At 39.2% G+C, this 22,584-nt stretch overlaps 1 protein-coding gene across 1 annotated transcript; it reads left to right on the forward strand.

Annotated features, from left to right (window-relative positions):
• The first annotated feature begins 105 nt into the window (after positions 1 to 105).
• On the forward strand, positions 106 to 21,480 carry MAP9 (microtubule associated protein 9). Its single transcript, XM_064449823.1, has 11 exons — positions 106 to 220; positions 1,963 to 2,059; positions 3,342 to 3,770; positions 7,063 to 7,313; positions 8,136 to 8,194; positions 8,728 to 8,893; positions 9,918 to 10,007; positions 10,561 to 10,722; positions 11,164 to 11,309; positions 12,024 to 12,156; positions 17,486 to 21,480. The coding sequence occupies exons 1-11, from the start codon at positions 167 to 169 to the stop codon at positions 17,606 to 17,608; spliced, it is 1,710 nt and encodes a 569-aa protein (XP_064305893.1). The 5' UTR covers positions 106 to 166; the 3' UTR covers positions 17,609 to 21,480.
• The last annotated feature ends 1,104 nt before the right edge of the window (positions 21,481 to 22,584 follow it).

The raw sequence follows: 22,584 nt of genomic DNA on the forward strand, positions 1-22,584 counted from the left end.
TCCGTCGGCCGGCCCCGCGCCGCCACCGCCGCCATCGCTCGCCCTTCAGCCGCTCCCTCCTGCGCGGCGGCGGCGTTGCCAGGCGAGGGGCGGCGGGGCCGGGGCGCTCGGGGCGCTCCTCGGGCCGGCCGGCGGCGCTGCCAGGCGGGAGCGGGAGGCCGCCGCCATGTCGGGGGCAGGGGGCTGTCGGCGGGCGGCCGGGCGGCGCAGCGCGGCGCAGGTGAGCGGGGGCAGCGGCAGACCGCGGGCAGGGAGCGCTGCCGCGGGGCCGGGAAGCGGCGTGGCTGGCCTCTGCACGCGGGTGTGTGCGACCGCGAGTACAGTAATTTGCTGCTAAAGACAACAGACGCAAAAAAACCCCCGATTTGCTCTCAAAATGAAAACTGGGAAGCGGGTTTCCCTCTGTGGGGAGACCGGGAGCGGCCCCCCGTGCACAGCCGGGGGAACAGTCGCTGTAAGAGGCGAACAGCCCGCTCTCAAGCCTGCCGTGGTTTGTGGCTCAGGGTCTTCCAATGGGGACACCCTGCTGCGATTCGTAATGTGTTTTTAACCTATAAGTACGGCCGGTTGCTTTCAGAATCCGTGTAAACATGGCGTGTCCGTGGTGTCCTGCAGGGTGTCCTAAATATCGGCGGGGGCTTATGTGGAGCTCTTCCCTTGTTTTGAACGTGCCACCTGCTCCAGGTTCCTGTACTGCAGCAGTCGGTGAGGGGGGGATCCCTGCTCGCCCCCGCTGCCGCGCGTGGCTGTAGGGGCCTGCTCGTGGTACTCTGGCCGATCAAAACATAACGGGGGGGGAAAGGGTCACGTGAAGATACAGTGTCATTATTGCCAAAAATGTAAGAGGGATCTGCAAGATATGTTTCTTACGAAGAAGAAATATAAATTAATACATTTGCTTTTTTTCTAACACAAAAATTGGGGGAATAGTGACAGAATGAAACCACTGTATTTTACTTACCTTTTTGTCGTGGTTTAACCTCAACCGCAACTCAGCCCCACACAGCCCCTCGCTGCTCCCCCCGGTGGGGTGGGGGAGGGAATCAGAAGGGTGAAAAGTGAGAAAACTGACCATGAGGGTATATGATATGGAATAAAGGGTGAAGAATGTGCTGCTTTTGGCTGCGATAGAGTTAATTTTATTCCTAGCAGCAGGTATACTGCTGTGTTTTGGATTTAAGATGAGAATAGTGTTGATAACACAGTGATGTGTTAATTGTTACAATACGCTGGTTTTGGCTGGGATAGAGTTAACTTTCTTCACAGTAGCTAGTATGGGGCCATGTTTTGGATTTGTGCTAGAAACAGTGTTGATAACACAGGGAGGTTTTCATTACTGCTGAGCAGGGCTTACACAGGGTCAAGGCCTTTTCTGCTCCCCACCCCACCCCACCAGCGAGGGGCTGGGGGTGCACAAAGAGTTGGGAGGGGACACGGCTGGGACAGCTGACCCCAACTGACCGAAGGGATATTCCACACCATATGATGTCATGCTCAGCATATAAATCTGGGGGAAGAAGAAGAAGGAAGGGGGCGATGTTCAAAGTGCTGGCCTTTGTCTTCCCAAGTAACCAATCCACGTCATGGAGCCCTGCTTTCCTGGAGATGGCCGAACACCTGCCTGCCCATGGAAGCAGTGAATGAATTCCCTGTTTTGCTGTGCATGTGTGCGCAGCTTTTGCTTTACCTGTTAAACTGTCTTTATCTGAACCCATGGGTTTTCTCGCTTTTACCCTTCTGATTCTTTCCCCCATCCCACTGGGGCGAAGTGAGCGAGCAGCTGTGTGGGGCTTGGTTGCTGGCTGGGGTTAAACCACGACACCTTCAAAATAATTTTCAGTTAAACTGGTTAATCTCTGTTGCTCAGTTTTACTTATGTATGTGCAGAGGGGGGAATTAGTGCTGAACATGAAGAAGTGAATCTTCCCTTCTGTGTAAAAATTATTTGTGAAACTATTTCAGGAGGAGCTACAAGAAGTGATTTCTGCTCATGCAGCAAGAGAGCAAACAGCTGAGTACTCAGATGACTTTGAGAGTGACGAAGATGGCATGTTAAATAGTAAGACAGATTTAAATATTTTTCCTCATGTTCTTTCCTTTCTTAACTCATTTCTAGATCACAGAGAATCTTTGTGAGTCAGTATGATTTAATGTCCCAAGTTCTTTTATTTTGACATCTTCTAAATCAATTAGACCTTCTCCTCAAATTAGGAGCAGAATTCCCAGTGAAATTAACGGTGGTGCCAACCTGCTCGACGAGATACAGTCTGCTCTGTTTCCTGCAGTTGTGATGCTCAGTTTTACTCTTAGCCGTATTTTTTACTTTACACCTGGATGAGACAGTAGTGCTCAGTACTATGAATGAAAGTGGACACGGGCAGAGAGAAAGCCATGTTGTTGACATACTGTTTTCTCAGTCTGGACAATCAGTGAATAAGGGCTGCAGAACACACTGCAGAGCATGCTTGTCTGGCAGTGTACACAAACCAGGAACAGGTTTGATCTGCCTGTTTTTCTTGGGCCAGGATGTATTTGATATTTGGTAATGTTTCTATTTAGTCTAACGAGATTGGCTGAATGGCTCTTCTTCCTCCTGATGTGGTGCTGCATGTTAAGGGAAGTATGAGTCTTAAATATCTTAATGAATTTTTAAAAGGACTTCCTCTGTGTCCTGTTTTTCATTCACATTTTAAACATCTTTTAAAAGTTTGAGGGATGTTTTGATTTCACTTTGCTGACAAGATTTAGAAAAAAGCTCCTCCTGCATTAACAGTTGCTCAACTATCATGATGTTCTTTTGTCATCTCCCTTGAGCATTTGAACTCTGAAATAGAGTCAGTTAGAAATAACAGGCTACAGGAAGATAAATATATTTTTGTTAAACATGCAAACCTTAGCATTGGAGCAAATGTCTCCTTTGAGTATCTTCTAGTAGATTTCAGATGGGACAGGAGTGAAGAGAATAGAAGGGGAGGGTAGATTCTGGTAACCAAACATGCCTAGCTTTGTTGTTGAAGTGCTTCCACTTTTTATGGCATTGGAGATGTAGCTTTTTAGAAGGGTTTTAAATTGCAGGACAGACAAGAATTACCCAGTGAATACTTCAAGTATTTTCTTCAGATTGGGTCTATGGAAACAGATGACAGGTAAGGAAATAGAATAGGGTCTAGTTTTGTGGTTTTACAGCGATCAGAGGTGCAGGTGCAGAAAGAGAAATGCTCAGAGACTTAAGTCAGGAGAGCATTGTATGAAAAATACTTTTAAATTATAGAAGATGTATTTTCTGTGTCCCTTTTTTTTCCACTTGTCTCAAACAGAAGTTGATAATGTGCTATTTTCAGATATTGGCAAAGAACTTAATGAAAGTAATTCAGGTGCTGAAAGCACTAAGAAATCAGTTGCTGTTGAGAGTCCTCTCTTGGATGATGATGCTTCACAAAAAGCAGCAGATGTGGAAAACGAAGCTGCTGATGACTTGACTTTATCCTTTCGTGAAAACAAGCTTCAGCAAATAATGCTTGTAGAAAGTGAAAATGTACAGGATGACAGAAAAGATGGTGAAGAAGAATGCTTGGAAAGTCAAAATGAAGGCGATGACAGAAAAAATAATGAAGAGTGGTCAGCAGCTGAAGAAGTATCATGTGATAATAGTGAAAGTGACCACTGTAATGACTTGCCTGTTTGTGAACTACAGAAAAAAAGAAATCAGAAGGAAAACAAACCAATACCGAAGCCACGGGTGCACAAAACAAGAAATGCTTCAGCATCAGGTGAAAAGAAAGCATTTGAATGTTGTTACTGCTACTTGCTTAGCCGTATTACAGTGTTTCAAAGTGTTGTAATTTGGGTTATTTTCTGTGTTAAATATCAGCTGCTTTGGCTTGCAGGGAATCTATTCAATATTATTCTAAAAATACATGTTTTGATAACTTCCAGCTGCCAGAGGGTAAACTGAACCAGTGTGGGCCAAGTAGGAGGCGGGGTTCCTATTTGCCTTTTCCTTTCAGGAGATGAAAACCTGCTGTTTGGGTACTTAAAGTCCAACTCTCCATCAGTGCATGTCCGTGGAAGGTGTGGGAGGGCCCCAGAGTTGCCTCCTCTGCATGTTCATAGCACAGAAAGCCATATTCACAGTGTCCACAGCACCCATGCTCCCTTTAATGGAAAGGTCCTTAATCAGGCATCCCTTCTTTATGACTGGTGAAGCTGGACCGCAGTGTTCACAAATGCAGTGTTGAAGTTGTGATGCTGAGGTATTGCGATGCTGTAGTGTAACAGAATATCAGAAAATGAGCTGTAACCAAAAACATTTATGAATGGTAGACTTCTCATAATCACAAAGTTAAAACTTCAAATGATCTTTTACTTTGAAGATACTGAGCCACTTTGGGTGTATAGTCAAACACGTAAAAAAAAGGACTTTAATGTTTCATTATAAGAATAGCTAATTCATTTTTAACATGCAAAGCAGAACCTGGAATTCTGCTAATATACTATATATGCTTTTACAAATTTAAAATGTCAAAATACTTCATATTTTTTACCTACTTCCTAATATGAGAAGAATTTGTCCTGTTTGATGTTGAGATAAATTTATGGCTGTTCATTACCTGTAATGGAATATTACAACTTTGAAACTAGTAGAGCATGATTAACGATATCAGCTCCTTTTTTTAATTCCACATGATGGCACCAAAGTGCTAGATGTGCAGCTGGGCACTGCACATCCCTTTTTCCTGGCCAGTATGCCTCTGTAGTTTTAGACTAGCAGAAAAAAGTTGAAGTACTTCTTTTCTTCATGTGAATTCAAGTAGTACAGTGATACTACCATATTGTCTTTAGTAATCAACCATTGTAAACTTTATTGTACTAGATAAGTTAGTTGATCCCTGTCCAATGGAGGAGGTGACTATCCAGAGATTAATCAGCTTTTTCTGCTCCTTTGATTTTTCTTGTGATTTAATGCATCAAAAAACTGTCCGCGTACTTGTAGGAATATTGTTGTGACCTCTTAACTCTCTAAATTTCACACTAATTATATAATTAGACTTTATGGAGCTGAGTGTGCTGGATGGGCATGATGATTATTGCATTTCCTGTGATAGATTTGTATGAACTAGGACTTAATAAGAAATGCTTCCATGGCAATGCGCAGAATTAGATATGCATTTCTATGTGGATTGGCATATGTAAAGAAAAAGGCAGGTAGAAAGCCACTGTATGGCTTAATCTTGTTGGTGGCAGGGCAGGGGGAAGAAAACATGGAGAAGACAGGACTACTAAATAAGAGGAAGGGGAGGAGCCAGAGTATAGCAATCTGTAAGAAACTGTTGTGTGGCGGTTCTGCTGCCCAGTGACTGCCTTAGGGAGGGAACAGAGACATTACCGAAGAAGCTAGAAATATACTGAAAGCCCTCCTCTTCGACTGCATCTCACGATGTCTCCTCCTACTCAAGGTTGTTCTGTTTTGCATTGTGTGGAAAGAAGCAGTCTTCCTTCTGTATCTTCTCTAGTAGATAAAAGGACAAGCAGAATAGCAAAAAGTTTTTCTTACAACAGTGCTGTATTAGATATGTGCTCTCTTATATATTTATGAAAGCTCTGTCTCTCTAATTGCAGATAAGTTCTTGAGCGTAGTTTCAATATATACGCAGAGATAATAAACTGTCTATGTAGATATTATATCAGAAGCTTTAAAACTTTCAGTAAACTTTCTGAAAAAGTGGCTGTAACTCCTTCTATAGATGTCTCTGTATGACCTCACAGTATTAAGAAAGCTGTGCTATTATTTAAATAGCTCATTTAACTGAAAATAGTTAGGTGAATCTAATTGGACAAAATAGTGTTCCAGATGAAAATGTCTTTAACTAGGCATAACTTAAACTATAATACGGCTCAGAGGCTGGTGCCATCAGTGGAATTTTGGGGTTTTTTTATCATGGGGAGGTTTACATGGCACCAGGCCTGCTGGGGGCAGGTGGCATGCCAGTGTTGGGGGTGAAATCGATAGCCCAGCTCAAGTGCATCTACACCAATGAACGCAGCATGGGCAACAAACAGGAGGAGCTAGAGCCATTTTGCAGCAAGGTAGCTATGACTTAGTTGCCATCATAGAGACATGGTGGGATGACTCTTATGACTGAAGTGCAGCAATGGATGGCTATAAGCTCTTCAGAAAGGATAGGCAAGGAAGGAGAGGCGGTGGGGTGGCTATGTTAGGGAGTGTTTTGATTGTATAGAGCTTAGCAGTTGTGATGATAAGGTGGAGTGCTTATGGGTGAGGATGAGCGGGAAGGCCAACAAGGCAGATATCCTACTGGGAGTCTGTTATAGACCACCTGACCAGGATGAAGAGGTAGACGAAACATTCTACGAGCAGCTGGCGGAAGCATCACAATCAGTAGCTGTTGTTCTAGTGAGGGACTTCAATTTACCAGATGTCTGCTGGAAATACAACACATTTTAGATATCTGCATTAATGGCAGTTCAGATCTGATAAAAATGGTTTTTTTAGTATTATTAATAAAATGTTTCATAAATGACAATTTCACCACTTAGGCATGTGTTTAAATTGAGACGATGTTTTGTTTAAATCCCCACCACAGAATGTTTCTGTTATTTCCTTGTGTGTCCCACATCCCTGAAAAATACCACACCATGAAAGTAGTTTTTTTACCCAAATTGTCATACAGACTCCATCAGTAGTTTGCTGGATGTCAGAAGAGCTCTTGCTGTGATTGCAATGGCCCTTGCTTTTGGTTTCTGCACTAGAACCATGTCTGGGTGGTGAGGCAGGTGGGAAGTTTTGCTTTTGTCATGCTTACACGTTTTATAACATTTTTTAAGACTTCAGTTAATACTCCAGTCTTACATTTAAACACACTACAAGTCAGTACTCTTCTTATTAGTTCATATAGTTCTTAGAAGGAAGTATACAGAGAATACCTATATAAAATTTAGTAATATGTTTCATAAACAGGTGTTTTTACTACAGAAATAACAATACTGAGAAATTATGAAATTCTTGTTAATGTGTCCTCTCAAACACTTTTTTCCCATTAGATCAAGATCAGAAGATCAGTACCAGTGACTTGAAACCAGAGGACAATAGTAGAAAATCCTCTTCTGTGATGGAAGTAATGGTGACCACAGTATATGAGAAAACAAAGAAATTAGGGAAGACAACAGATGACAATTCAGATGAAATGGTGAAAATAGTGGAAGGACAAGTAGTAACTGATACAATACTGAACGTATCAGTGAATGATCAATCTGAGCACGGGGAGGCAGAGAACACTCCAAAGGACTCATTGGTATTATTAATATGCATTTTTACCATTGTTTAGAACAATGTCCTAGAACCATGGTGAAAAGTTCTATAAAGTTACTGTTGGTACCTTAAATGTGTAGGACCCTGTAAAGCTGACAACTTACCTCTGACTTCTTAGAGCTGAGGCTCTTACAAATTCTGTATAGTTTTATGGAAGATGTAGGGAATACCTTTTACACAAATCATTTAAATCAGATAAGGGTATTGAAACGTGCATTTTCCAGTCTTAATGAAATACCCTTATCCAAGTGAAAATGTCAAATCTCTATTGTGAGGCTAGCTGAATTGGAATGAGCAATGTATGTTGGCAGAGGATGAAATCCATGATGTGACTTGAATAATGGATAAGATGCAAAACACTTCATGCTTTATCATAAGAAACAAAATATGTAGATATATGTAACTGTAAAAGCTAAATATTAAAAACAGTTTAAAGAGTGTTGATATGATAATAGGGAAGCCCACTGCCCAGCTAGGTTCTTTTTATTCCTTTGTATTTCTAAACTATAGACTATATTTTTACATAATACATTTCTAGGTGCCATTCCAGAAAGATACAGGCATTCTGAAAGTTTGTTGGGTTTTTTTAACTTTCATACCCTGTACTGTACCCTTTCTTAGAGTGGCTTTCTTGTCTATTTTTCTAACATCATAGAATCACAGAACACCTCAAGTTGGAAGGGACCCATAAAGATCATCGAGTCCAACTCCCAACATCCTTGTTAGTTTGTAAAAATCTCTTTCATCCTGACCTAGTTCTGTTGCTTGAGGGACTCTATAATCTTACTTTTCCTCTGTTTCTTAGAAACTAAGTGAAACAAAGGAGAGAGTTCTACAAAACCCTAAAGCTTCATTATCTGACAGGTAAGAGAAGGCTGCTATGTATCACAGTCTGGAGAGTGTAAGATGAATGTAAATGCCTTGACAGTGCTGCTTCACTCTCATTTTCTGTCAGCATTTTATTCACTGCTGACAACCTCTGTCTGCAGAAAACAGTTTAGTAGATGTGGCATGTTATTATAACCCTTGCTCAGGGTTATATCCGACTAGGCTCCAACTCTTTTGCCAGTGTCTATAATGAGTGTGTGCTACTGGATCCACTAATGAATCCAGTCCATGATGTCTTTACAGGTTTTAAGCTGTTTTGTAGAAGAAAGTATAAGGAATTCGTAAACTTTCTGGGGTTGACTATGTTGAGTAGTGGCTTGTTTTGGCAATAGTAAAATCCTCAGAAGAAGACGGGCTTCTTCCTCCTTTCCTTTTTCCCCTATCCCCAGCCAAGTGCATGTACAAACAGAATCAGAGTAACTTTTGGTATACACTGAAATAAACTGCTTGGTATCAGCTACAATAAATGGAAAGATCATTAACATGTTTGTGTCTTGGTATTTTTATAGGTCTCTGTCTTCTGCACACTTAAAGAAAAAGGCAAAAGCTGTTCCATCAGCTACACCTGTTTCATCTCAATATCTGGGATCATTAAAGGTGTTGGAGGATAAACGCATGCAGAAGAACAGTACAGAATTTGATAAAGCAGATAGTTTACGAGCAGCTGTTTTTCAGGTAGGTCTTAACACCCCATATTTTCTTGAAATCAATATTTCTGAGTATATTCCTTACATTTGCAGACAGGTGTAATAATTCTTCTATTCTCTTGGCTATGTCTTTTCATCAACTTATGAACTAAAAAGCTAGCTGAGAGGGACATACCATGATTCATAATTTATTGTGTCAGACTATTTTCAGACACATATAATATTTTCTTTTATTTCTGCTTCTTCCTTAACATAATCAAGTGTGTAGTTTAATGGGGTTTATTTCCTGGCATGTTCTGTTCAGTTGGTATTCAGGAAGAGTGAAAACAAGGCTAGTATTCTCTCCAAGAGGATAATCTATGTGGATTTTGTGTAGAATTTCATAAGGATTAGTTTGTGGGTGTCAACAGATTTTTGTTACTAATCTGTGTGAGAAAAATTCTGTTAACAGATGCAGTTCATATTGGGATGTGTTTTTAATACTTGTTATGGTTCTAGTACAAAGTTTAGAACCTCAAATCTTTATTTATATTGTCTCCAAAAATTTTTAAGGTACAATAGGCTTCATTTACAACACGTGTATCTCTAAGAGCATATCAAATATATAACTAAACCTTGAAAATTTAAGCCTGATTCTGCAGGTAGCTTGTAAACACTTCATCGATGCCCAAAGTCTCACTCTTCCCAGTTGGATTTTATTCTCTTCAATTATAGGTATTTGCAAGAGACACAACAAATGTAAATAATATTCCTTTATACCAAGTGCTAAGAATCTTTATTCCTGTCTTCTTTTTATTTTGCTTTTAATGCTTACATTTTTTTAGGTTTTTTTCAAGATCCTTAAACTTTTTCATATTTTGCAGCTGTGATTTTAGAACCTTAGTCTTCCACATGAGGTAGTTATTTAAGTAGTACATGGAAGAATTAAGAGTCACTTTGATCGTCATTATATTGGTGCTGCTCTAATAATATTTGATTGTTTTGACAGGACTTTTTTAGTTATACCTTAAAAAGAATTGAGAAGTATAAAAGTCTTCCAATGCTTGTTACAGAATTGGTTGGAAAAGAAAAGGGTCTTTCTATTGGAATTAAAGAGAACTGAGAAGAAAAAAGCTGAAAATCTAAGGAAAAATACTCAAAAGGTTTGTTTACATTCTTGTTTAAAAAGAAGTTGATGAGCTCTAATTCTTTGAAGTACACTTACCTGCGCTTTCTGCCTAAGTGTGCTTCTTAGATTAATTTCCAGGTTTGTTTTCAATGACCTTGGGATGCTCAACCCTTCAGGCATTAAGTTTTAATTTGTCATTTGTTAGAAAATAAGTTTCCTCCCTATCTAATGAGATGCTAATCTACAGAGGACTGTATTTTGAATAGTACCATACACATTCTTAGATTTGGCTTTTCAGTACTTATTATGTTTTGCTTCTGAGCGATTGACGTGTATTTCGTATTCTTCTACACATACTTTGCAGGAGTCGTTTTTCTCATTTGATTAAGTTACATTAAAATGAGCATAGAAAAAAACTTCTTGATATAATTCAAATTCTGAGTATTACTTGGAATGTCTGCAAATCAACTTCCGTTTCTTTATTGCTCCATCTAATCCTACATTTGATGATGAGGTTAAAGTGTACTATTTCAATTATAGTTTTATATTTAAGTGTATTTAAATGTGGACTGCTATTTTCAATCTAGAAAGAAGCTGCTAAAAGAGAGGAAGCAATTGCATCGTTTGAAGCCTGGAAGAAAAAGAAAGGACTAGAAGCAAAGAAGTTAAGTGAAAAAAAGAAGCTTGAGGAACTTAAGAAAAAGAAAGCAGCAGAACAGAATGAGGAGAAAACAGAAGCAGCGCAGAAGGTGATGTGAAATACGTACATAAATGTGTATCGGGTATGGTTCAGGAGATTGTTGAGAATAATTTTGATTAAACCAACCAATGAACTGATTTTAAAATCTAAAAATGATTAATTGTTGAAGAAAGCTCATATTAGATTGTGTTCTGTTGGAAGTATGTAATGTTTACTTTTGCATACAAACAGGCATTTTTTCAATATTTGAATTCTATTAACTGAATGTAAAATAAACTCTATATAAATACATTGGCAATGAGCTATGATTTACTGGGAGAAATAATTTATTCTCTTTAGGTATAGTGATATTCACTTCTAAGCAATGCTACACACAAATATTCCAAAACTGGAATGTGTAGAAATTACAAAAAATAATAATACAGAATAAGCAAGTAGAGTATTAACAAAAAGGTGAGGGGTAAGATGTCTAATCTGTGGTTTTCTTTAGGCATTCGAAAAATGGAAAGAAAGAAAAGCAGAATATTTAAGAGAGCAAAGCAGAAGGGAAAAACAGTCTGAAAGAATCAGGAAGAAGAAAGAAGAGGAAATGGTTGCAGAGAAGAAGAGAGACAGCATGTCAGCAGTTGAAAAATGGTACTACTCCACCGGGTTTTGGAATATCATAGTTTCCCAAACCTTTGCTTATAAATGCAATAGGTCTTCTGTGACTTGATATGCTTTTAGTTGGAAGACAATGGCAGGCTTGGGATCAGGCTCTTCACTCCCAATGGAGAACAAGTGTAACAACGTGAACAAGCTGCACAGCTTCCTTCAGTTTAGTAACTTAAATGCTTTCCTCCCCAAAAGGCTGCTGACTGAGCCCCAGGCAGAGTATACTGCAACTGGGAAGTAGGACTCATTGAGTAGTATAATGTCGTACATGATTAGTGTCATGCTTCATTACTAGGCCTTAGGAAGGAAGGTAAATCTGTCAAGTTTTGTGGAATACAATGTATGGATGTAGATGTATTCAGAAACAAATGAGATGTGTCTGATGAGAAATTCTTTGTTAGTTTTACAAGCCAAGAGTTTTCACAGACCATGTGCAACGTACCTTTACCCACAGAACTTTTGCATTTCATTTTTGATATGATACCAAGTAAGTGAGAAAGTAGTACAGAAAAGGTGATGCCATAATAGATAGAATAGTAGGTTCATTTGTACCTTGGTGATACCTTTGAATATATATTTGTGATCTTTTATAAAACGCATAAAATACCTATTATGACTCAATTTAGTTAATCAGTCACAGATTCAGCATTTAGTCTGTTCTGTGATGATCCTATATTCTTCCCTCTCACTATATAGGAATGAAAAAAAGGAAGAATATATGAAACAGAAGAAAGTAGAAAGAATCCTGGAAAGAAGAAAGCAAGAAATACAACAGGCAAAGAAAGAAGAAAAAAATAAAAAGGCTATGGAGGAATATGAAAGATGGCTGGTACTTTTTTTGGTTTTGCACTTTGTCAACACCAAAAAGATTAACTTAGTGATGAGTGTGAACACTTTTGTATTGCAATACTCATTTTTTTTCATGTTGTTATGAGAGAGGCCAGATGATGGCAGCATTACATAGCTAGTCGCCCAAAATTCTTGAGCAAAATGATGATAAAGTACTGTAGGCTTGTTATTCAGCATACACGGAAAATATATTCGCCCTACCTACACGTCATTGAGGTTGGAATGTCATAGTTAGTCTTCGTTTTTTTGACATTGCATGTCAGGAGCAACCATCTCTGAAGCCAAGCAGCGTTACCAGATGCAGCAGTGAGTGTATATACATTCAAGGAGGCATTTGAAGTAGAGATGTGTATACCTTAAAATTGAAAAAAGCACTGGTAATGAGGTTTGAGGTTATTTCCATATACTAGAAGGATCTTATTTGACCTGGTACCCTGTTGGAATACCTCTGATTTCTGTAATCATTGGTAAGAAGTGTTTTCTCTGGTCCCCTTTGACAAATGATTTCCAGCCCAGTTTTGACAAATGATTAATGTCCTATCTCAGATTATTTCTTGCTTAGTCAATGTTTCTGGTTCCCAAGGAAGGAAGTACTATGCTCTGAGCAGTAGCTAACACTCTGTCCTGGTATGCTCTGCTTACTGAGACTATCCTCAATTAGCATAGTTGTACCAAAGCGTGAATGTTACCTCTCATTGTACATTTTACTTCTTTGCTGTCTTGGACTCTGTACAAAAGTAAAAAAATTATTCCCTTTTTGGGGGAATTAAATATGCTGCCTAGCACAGGCTCCCCTGTTCAAATTGTGTATAAATTCCTGAGGTCATCACTTCACTTCAGTGGGATTATTAATAAAAACTTCAGTAGTTGTAAGAATGACCAGATCTAAATGGATGTATATGTGCCTACATGAGAGGAGCAGTTCAAAAAATAAGCAGGTGTTGGAAGATGTGATAGTTACTGAGTTAGCTGGCAGAGGTACGTCTAAAATTATCTTGTTTTCAGTGTTCATGTGTAAGTGTTGACTGATGTGTCTCATGCCCAGCATTCACATCTTTACTTTCTGAAATTTTGCTGGTTTTTGCAGCTAATACACCTTTATTTGAGAAAGCACATTGGGCAATGGCTCTGTCATCATGTTTGGCCAGAGTATTATCTCACTTTGTGGAGTAATAGAGAAAATACACAACTTCAGTGAACTGCAGGAGAGAAACACCTGTAAAGTTGTTGATGAAGGGAGCTAAGAGGATATCTGCCTGCAGGTAGATCAACAGACATCAAATCTGAGAGGGCAGAATTGTGGAAGTCTTTTAAGTGTATTATTTCAAATAAGAGGATTTTTGTTTGAAGGGAAGTAAAATAGGAGTAATATAGTGAGAAGTATTTTAATACGCTTTCATTAACATTTAAAAGAAAGAAATGTGTAAATTCATCCTCAGCTGAAACAGGTGTTGACCATAATGCATGGGTAAAACAGACATAAAAATCTTCTTGTAGTTCTAGAACATAAACATTCTGCTTTTATGTTAGTGGAATTTCTGTTACTTATACTTTTGGAGGTCATTGTGTGAATGTTTGATAACATAAGTGCATAGAGAAGATTACTTCTTAAGCATGAAAATAAATGCCTTGCAAAAAGCTATTAACACTTGTAAAATACTAATATAAAAAGGATAGTCTTGATCTGAGATTCTTTAGTATTTCTGAGGAAATTTAAGCTTCTGATCTTTTTGTTTCTTTCATAGTATTTGCCTCTTGCTACTCACCTTCACAGGTGAAGACCAACCACAGTCTGGAAGCCAACCTAGATGTTTTGCTTGATAAATGATCAGTTTTTATTTAATAAGTGCTACCAGTGTCTGACACTTGTCATTAACATGCACCTGTTCTGAGGAGTAGAACGTGGAGAATTGTAGAAAGTTTATAATGACTGATCAGTTTAGTTTCCATTATTTTTGAGATAGAAATCTTGATACCTGTTTTCTGTAGAGAAAAGCGAGTATCCTAGATGTGTTATGTTCTCCATTTTATGTGACAAACATTAACCTAGTATGAGTTGATGAGAAGCAAGGCTGCTTTCAAATAATTCTTAAGATCAACATAGTAAGGTTAAATGCTCTAGAAGAAGCTTGACATTTTACCTTCAGGCTGAACATCCTCAACACCTATTTCTGGCATTCTAAAGCTCTTTAAAAACATCAGGAAAAGATGTATTTGATGAGTCTCGTGGATTTGTTCCTTTTCTGGGTTAGAAACAGCTGGTATGGGTTATTGATTTCATGTGGTTTAATAAGATCTATCTGAAAACACATTCTATATTGGAATTTTAAACTCCTGGCATTGCAATATGTTAGAAATAAGGCTGTTATTCCTCTTAAATGTTGTAAGGCTTTTGTACTCTCTAAAATTGAATTATTATGTGGCAGTCATACTGCTAAAGAATGTGATCTTCCCAGAACTTTGTAAATGAAAAATGTGTTCATCTTACTAGGCTATTGACTAGGGAACTTTCACAGAGAAGTCAAGCCATACAATTGAGTTGATCTAGTGTATAACAAGCTACAGTTATTGTTTTCATCTTTCACTGTTTCTGTTACTCTTCTCCTATTAGTGCAAATAACATCTTGTTTATTATTTTAGGGAAGATTTATATCAGTATTGTCTTGTGAGAATGTGAACTGTGGTTAGGACTAGAACATAAAGACTTTGTGTGTGTTGAAGGCAGGAAAGAACCCAGTAAGTCAAATTTAATCTTTTAAAAACCAGTTAAGTTAACTCAAGACTCTTTCCTTGGCACTGAGATTCATTCATGAAAATTGGATCTTCAAACCCAAACATTCAAAACTGAGACATGATTAAAAAATCCAAAGCAACTTTCATTCCACCCCAGGGTGGGTGTATGATTTATTTTTGGTTTGGGCTTTTCGTAAATGAATCTGTTGTGCAACGTGTATACAGTAAAGAGCGCTTTATAAACATAAAATATGCACTTTTCATTGTAACACGTCATTTCTCAAGTAATTGCCAATAATAAGTCCTATTTTTAATGAGTTTTCAATTACCTGTCCTGATGTGCCTTTGAATGTCAAATAGAGATTCAGCTTCTAAGGTTTGTAGAATATGATTAAATTTTTGTAAAAATAAATTGGCTGGATATGTGCAAATACTCCAGGACAGGAACATGAATCATACATGTTCCATTATAGAGCACATTTTCCCAAGTTCGTCTGTGCTGCCTGCACGTATCTTGTCTTTTTTGAAAAATATCACTGATAATGCAGACTCTCTTCCCCTTAGGGTACTAACCAGTTCCCTTCAAGAATTCCTGAAAAAAATACCTTGAACTTGTTCTAAAGACCCAGGGCCACTAGTTGTGTTCATTGTAGGAAGATCTCTGTCGAAAGAGAAAGGCAAAACTATAGAGTGACAGAGAACTCTTGAGTCTGAATCTTACAGTGCTACAAGCCCAGTTTGTCTCAGTTACTCCATATAATCCGGAAAGATACAGTTTGTATGGAGAGATAATATTTTTGATTATACTAACTGTGATGAACTTTTGTATCACTTGTTTTAGTAAAGGGCATTACTTCTCCATGCCACCCTTGCCTTGCTTTTAGTCAGCTTTACTAGTAACAACATGAAGTAATTGTGTGTTCATTTAGCAAGACCAGACATCGCGAACTGGATTGGATCATCAGGTTTATGTTAACAAAGACCTAAAGGGCACAGACTAAAATCATATTGATAGGGCTGATGTTTCAGTGCATGCTATGCTTTTTTAAAAAAATTTTTACATATCCCATGTATAGCAAGCATTAGTACAGTTTGACTGCTGCATATGTGTAAAACAAGAGAAGACTTCCACTCAAGCTCCCTTTTTTACACCAACACTTCTATCCCCATTTACAAGTCTACTCCCTTAGCCACAGTTACCTCACTATTTCTCTTCTCACCTATGAATAACAGGAAGACACTGCTAGGATCTTGGGAATTTGAGGATATACAGTGTCCCTCAGAGGGATAAGATCATTGGTTATCTGAGAGTGCCAGTTATCTTACAGCTGTCTTCAAGGGGTAGTACTTCCACAGCAATGCAGGTCATACAAGTGAAAATATGACATTTTTATGGTGCTTCAAAATAATGGCTGATAGGCTGCAAAAGAGGAAAGGACCAAGATTGGATTTGGCCCAGCTGATGATGGTTTTAAGCCTGCATATCCACATTGCACCTTTGCGACCAATGATGTCTATGCCAGCTGTAGGAATGAATGCACTGCTCGTGTGCCAGAAAGCCAGCTGCTCAAGGACCTTTTATCCGCCTGTCAGGTGGGGCACTGTAAGTGATGCTCGGGTCTATAATGTCAGCCTTGGTTCCACCAAGAGAGAACCTACTTTAAGTCAGTAAGTGGTGTGCCCAGGCAGGCACCACAAACCTGCAGGTACGATACAAGGAAAATTTGCACCTATGAAGAACTCTGCAGTGTATGACATGGCTGATGCAGATGCACCCTTAGATGCTGGTCCTCACAATGATGAAATGGCAGTCATCTTTGCAAAGAAAAATATTTATTTTTATAGAACATAATAATATAAAAATTAAAAAATAAATAATTGCAAATTATTTTTTATGGACAGGTCTCTTGGAAATCATTAGTTAATCAGGCACAAAAAGAATATTGCAAATATCTTGCTTATCCTTCACCAGCCAACTGCCCATTGCTCTTTGAAACAATAGAAAGTATCCTCAGAATCTTGCAGAGGATCATAATATAAGTTAGATATTTGTTTATAATTAAATTCTTTAATCCCCAGTTTGTTCTACTACGTGGCAAGCGTGATTTAGTAAGTACAGAAAGTTACAAAGATGCATCAATGTTCTCATGTAATGAGAACAACCTAGTTAGCATTGTGATTTAGGTATCCTCTTAAAGAAGTAATTAAGATGAGGGTAATTGTATACAGGACAAATACAGTACCTAATCCACTAGGCCTTCTGTTGGGTTTTTGTTTAGATAGTGCACAAAACTAGTCCATCCTGGAGATAGGCACCTTAATCGTAAATGATATCAAATGCGCAGCCTCTTGTGTGCGTTGTGCAGTGTGTGTGACTGAATCCCTAACAGGGGTGCACTATGCTCCGAAAGGCAAATCTCCATTGCATGTTAGCTTTTCATTTTAGACAAGAAATGTGTAAAAATAATTGTAACTTCTCTGTTGTTGGTGGTGGGTTTTTGTTTGTTTGGGGTTTGGTTGGTTGGTTGGTTGGTTGGTTGGTTATTTTTGGACACATCTTTTTTTTTTTTTCTCAGGAAAAGAAGGAGAGGAGAGAGCAGCTTGAGAAGAAGCAAAAGAAGCTGCAGGCTGTCCATGGGGATGAAGCACCTTATCCCTGGAGTCCACCTGGCAAAGTCACATATTCAAGGAATTATTGAGCAGCCTGTTGCCTTCTGTGAGAAAGGGTGATCCACAAAGTTCTGACAATGGCTAGTCATGATCTCAATAACAGCTGATTTTCACTGAATCCGTAAGAGATGTTGCGTCCTTTCTTTTCGGTTTATGTTGTCTTTGGAGCTTAAATAGATCACCTGTCCCTTTGCATTGCTTTAGAAAATACACTGATTTTTGTTATTCCACATTTAACTTAGTTTTGCTAAATCCTGTGGTACTTTGTTCGTTTTTGGTGAAAGTGTATATTCAGCATACATAAGGCTGGACTCTGGCATTTTTTTCACCCAATAAGTAGCAGAATGGTTATTTTTAAGTTACTAGGCCATACTGCTGGGCAGTTAAGCCTGGAGGAAATGCTTTGTGAAGGGGGAGTGGAGGTGATGGGCAAGGAGATATTGGCTCTCTTGTGGTGAAAGAAGACAAAAGGCTAAATAGTATGGTAGGGGGATATAATTTTCATACATGAAGAGACAAGCTATAGAGAACATAACATTATTCTTAGATTATGTTACGTTACGAAATATAAAAATATCTTTTAAATTAAAACTGCATCAAGCAAAAACAGGATTTTATGGGGCCAAAAAACATCAGGCATGGTACAAAAGAATTAAACTGGAATCCATATGATGTAAAATGACCCAGGACTAAGTAAGACACTAGCTGTTAATTCTATTTCAGGTCTTCATATACATTCCATAGATTTCCTACTTCCTACAGGAAACAGCAGTTGTAGAGGCATGTTTTGCAGTTCACACAAAATCCTACATAAAAACCGCAAGGGCAGGACAGTGGTACACCTATGAGGCAACCTTAGACACTGAAAATTATTTTCTTGGAAGTTAATTTAAAGGCTTCTGTGGTTGTTTTTACATGATCAAGTAAATCCTTCCCACACAGGTTTTCATCATTACTAATGAGCTAGTTGCTGTAGTAAATTATTAAAATTTCTTCTGGGTTTTTGTGGCTATTTGCCTTGCTATTTTGCAGCCAGTGGCAAGGCTACATATCTTTAGAGATCTTAAAATCTCTTGCTTGCCTGCTGTCTAAGCTCAAGCTGTTACTTAGGTTTGTATTTTCTTATTTGAATTTTGATAATCACTCCAGATCAGATTTGCTCCTCAAGTGTGTATTCTTAAAAAACAAAACCATCACCAACCAAGAAGTAAAAAAACCCCTAGTGTTTAAATTATAGATGCATTTTCTCAAATAAGAATCTTGCTCCTGTTTAGACTAACAGCCTCCTTTGGAAGTCAAAGGAGCATTTGAGAAAGACTTGCCTTTTTCTCTCAAGTCCTGAGCTGTTCATAAATCACTGAGATACTCTGTATCACTGAGATAATTCTGTATTTCATGTAACACTGGGGCACCTCCTCAGAAAAGAAAAACCACAAGACCAGCAACCAGATTAATTTCTTTAGCTTCCTGATGTTTCTTGCTTGTTTTTTTACATTTTAGTGAGAGCCACTAAGGATTTAGAGGCATTTGTTTTAGCCATAACTGTTTCTATTGCCAGCATGCTGTACAGGTGAAATGTATTGCTGGTATATATGTAAAAATGAAATCAGATGGATATCTATTCTATCTCATTGAATATGGTCCTGTTTGTTATTGTTAGTGTGAACTCTAGTTCTGTGTATTCCTAATTCAGACCTTTTGCAAAGTTTATGAAAGGCAAAAGTGGGTGGTAGAAAGCAAACAGGTAAGATACGTTTGTTAGAAAGGTAGGTGGTGGTGCAGTTACCATCATTAACCTAATTTCGAGTGTAGAGGAAGGCTTGTAAGATGTACAATATTTCTGTTGCGTGTGACCTTTTGACAGTGTGAAGAAGTGTTTGCTAAGCTTGAGAATAATGAGGAGGTTTCACTAGTAGTGCTGGATTTGTGTACAGCCAGATCATCTGATGTATCAGATTTGATCCATTGCGAGGAGTCATTGCAGATTCATTACTGCTTCTTCTAGATTATGGAGTATCTTTATTGCAGGATCGGGTTTCAGTGTATTGCCTGGTATTTTACACTGCATGTCTTGACTTTCAGTTGCCTTGCATGAGCCTTGTTCATGCTAGCCCTGTTTTGCATTGGGATTTTTGAGCAGGTCTCTGTCCTGCCTCTTGCTTCTAGCTCTTCCTCAAAAGACAATTGCACTGGACCTGGCTTTTATTCTTTAATTTTTTTCTAGCCTCCTGTCACTAGGCTGCTCACCCAGAAAGGTTGTGGATGGAACAGTTTTTGTTCCCCTAAGGAGTTTATAGATAAGGTAGGGACCTTTATGATACCCATCCTTTGATTATATGCTGCCTGCAGGTAATGCACACTTGATGTGTTCCAGTGGACCTTAATGACGATAGAGACCTTTTTGCTCCTTCTGTGAGACTCAATTTGTGCAAAGAGCCATCACTCAAATGCTAAAATTCTGGATAGGGTGGCATTCGTACAGGTTCATGCTAAGCATGTCTTCCTCCTTGGGTGGAAGAAGGCATCGGTCAAGAAGGGGAGAGGGCAGGAGAGAGGCAGTGGAGTGCAGGCTGGAGCTTTCAGAAGCACCCTGAGGCCTGCAGTCTGCTCTTGCAGAGTCCTGGGAGTCTGGCAGTGTTCCTAGGCCATTGGTGGTTTTTCTTGTAGGCTCTCTTCACAGTAGTACCCACGCTGAGCTTCCTGCGCTGCAGTGTTGGAGTGCGCTGCCCTACCACAGAAGTTCCCAGTTAAGGAATCCTGCATGTTAGGTGTTTTGGAGAGATCCAGCAAATCCACATTGTAACCTGGCTTAAGCCAGGCTCTAGCACAGGTATTGCAGACATTGCTTTCATAAACTCTGGGTCTGGCTCTGGCTGTTACCTCATGGCAGGTCAGGCATTTTTTTCCAGCAGCAGTGGTATCACTACGACAGTATTGGTGTTCAAAGAGAAAGCAGAATCCACTGCCCACAGAAACTTCCAAGAAGTTGAGAAGAGCAGCTTCAGTGGGCGGTCTAAGAGGTAGGGTAAAATTACAGATACCAGCAGGAGAGAGGTGGCAGAATTACAGCGCAGGCAGAATGCAACAGACCTACCAACTCAAAATTAACCCACCAAAATTTTATGGCAGAAAAAAAATTGAATTAATTCAGGTATTTAGGCTGGAGCGGTGAGGTGCATCATCTGTCTGCTAGACTTCTAGCACCTGGAGCCTTGAATTCAGGTTTAGTGTGTCAAGCTATAATATCATGTGAAGATGAAATAAGTAGCAGGCAGCAGTTTCCTGTATGGCTGTCACAGTTTTGATCAGGAGAGTCTGAGGCAAAGCATTTAGTCTGTGTGAAACAAATTGCCTGGACCTTTATCTTTGCAGTGTCCACCTGAAGCAACAAGGCGGGTTCCTGTGCTGACAGGCTTATAGTTGAGGGGTGCAAATGAAAAGGATGGTAGAAGTAGTGGCAGGGCTGGAAAAGGGTTTGTCATGTGCCTGTGCCTAAACTGGGTACTGCATCCTTACTTGCTTTAAGCGATAGAAAATTTTCGGCAGAAGATCGAAGTGGAAAGATGTTGGTGAAATCGTTCAGAGGAGTGGTATACCTGACGCTCACATAAATTCCCCACTTTTCAATCAGAAAAAGATGCTGAATATCCATAGACATGGAAAAACAGTTGCTACAACTGTGTGTTTAACTTTTTTAATAAAATTTTGGGAGCTTTGTCTAATTTTATGTTGTAAAAACTTGAACATGTTATAGCATGATGCAAATGTAGAAAAAATAGAGCTAAGAAATGTGAACATATGTACATTAATTTATAAAAATGTATCTGTAAATCCTGTTAATATGTTTACTGATGACAGAGGGAAAATATTTTGATATTTAATAAAGTATATTTTAGTACAATGTTCTCAATGTTTTAATCAGATCCTTGGATACAGATCTTCATTTAAATCTTAAAGGCATGTAAATGAACTAGGCAGTGTCCCTAAGCACAAGCCATTCTTTCATTATCGTTAATACAACAAATAGACAGGGAACTGTACCCCACTGAAGTCAGAGCTGCTGGCACTACAGCTCTCTCCTCCAGCTCACTAACACTCAGTTTTGCTTGCTGCCACACCAATGCAAATAAACTCTAAAGGACCATGGAGGCTTCCAAGTAATAACCTGGAAAATTATCAGTATCTCTCTTTTTTCCACAGCATTTTATTGAGGCATTAAGTTGTCGCATTGTTGCACTTAAGGGGCAGGTTGATGACATGACTAAGCTTCAAAAATTTATGTGCTACATACAGACCTGCCAAAACCAGAAGCGCTGATCCACCAAGTGCTCTCCAGCCACAGTGTAGGCACATGACAAAATGCCTCACCCCTCTTTCTCAGGAGCTGTCTCTCTGCAGGGGAAGGTTTATATAAATCAATTAAACAAGGAGATAGGATAATCTTAAGGATAAATAATTTTCTATTCCAATTCTCTCATTCTGGGTAAGAAAGATTGTGTGCTGTTCTCTGTCAGATCTTCTTTTTCTTTCATATTCACAAAATATAAGGCCATTAGATCATCTTACCTGATGTGTATATCATGGACTGCTACGTTTCACTCAGTTGTGTGTTGAACTGAGTCTCCTGAGTCTGACTGGCAGGGATGAGAACTAGTTTGGGTTGTGAACACTGATGGCAGCCTTGGCTGCAAGTCAAGAGCTGGACTTCCTCCAGTATGTCTGTATCTTCCTTGCACTGGGGAGCCCAAAACTGAACATGGGCTCCAGATGCACTCTCACGCCCGGGTGCAGTCTCACAGATGCCAGATAGAGGGGAACAACTGCTCCCATCAACCTGCTGAATACACTCTTGCTAATGCAGCCCACGCCTTTTGCATGCTTTACTATAAGAGCCCATGGCTGACTTATGTTCTGCTTCTTGTCCCCTGGTAACCCCAGGGCCTTTCCTGCAGTGATGCTTTCTCTCCTGTTGGGGCTTAGCCCTTACTGTTGCATGGGGTATTTG

Source organism: Phalacrocorax carbo, chromosome 4 (assembly GCF_963921805.1).
Source record: "Phalacrocorax carbo chromosome 4, bPhaCar2.1, whole genome shotgun sequence".
NCBI lineage: Eukaryota > Metazoa > Chordata > Aves > Suliformes > Phalacrocoracidae > Phalacrocorax > Phalacrocorax carbo.

Excerpts from the sequence above, each read along its gene's own strand:
- MAP9 (XM_064449823.1), top strand. The coding sequence starts at position 167 with ATGTCGGGGGCAGGGGGCTGTCGGCGGGCGGCCGGGCGGCGCAGCGCG. Across the intron at positions 221-1,962 it reads GGCGGCGCAGCGCGGCGCAG|GAGGAGCTACAAGAAGTGAT; the intron begins GTGAGCGGGGGC and ends AAACTATTTCAG. Across the intron at positions 10,723-11,163 it reads AAACAGAAGCAGCGCAGAAG|GCATTCGAAAAATGGAAAGA; the intron begins GTGATGTGAAAT and ends GGTTTTCTTTAG.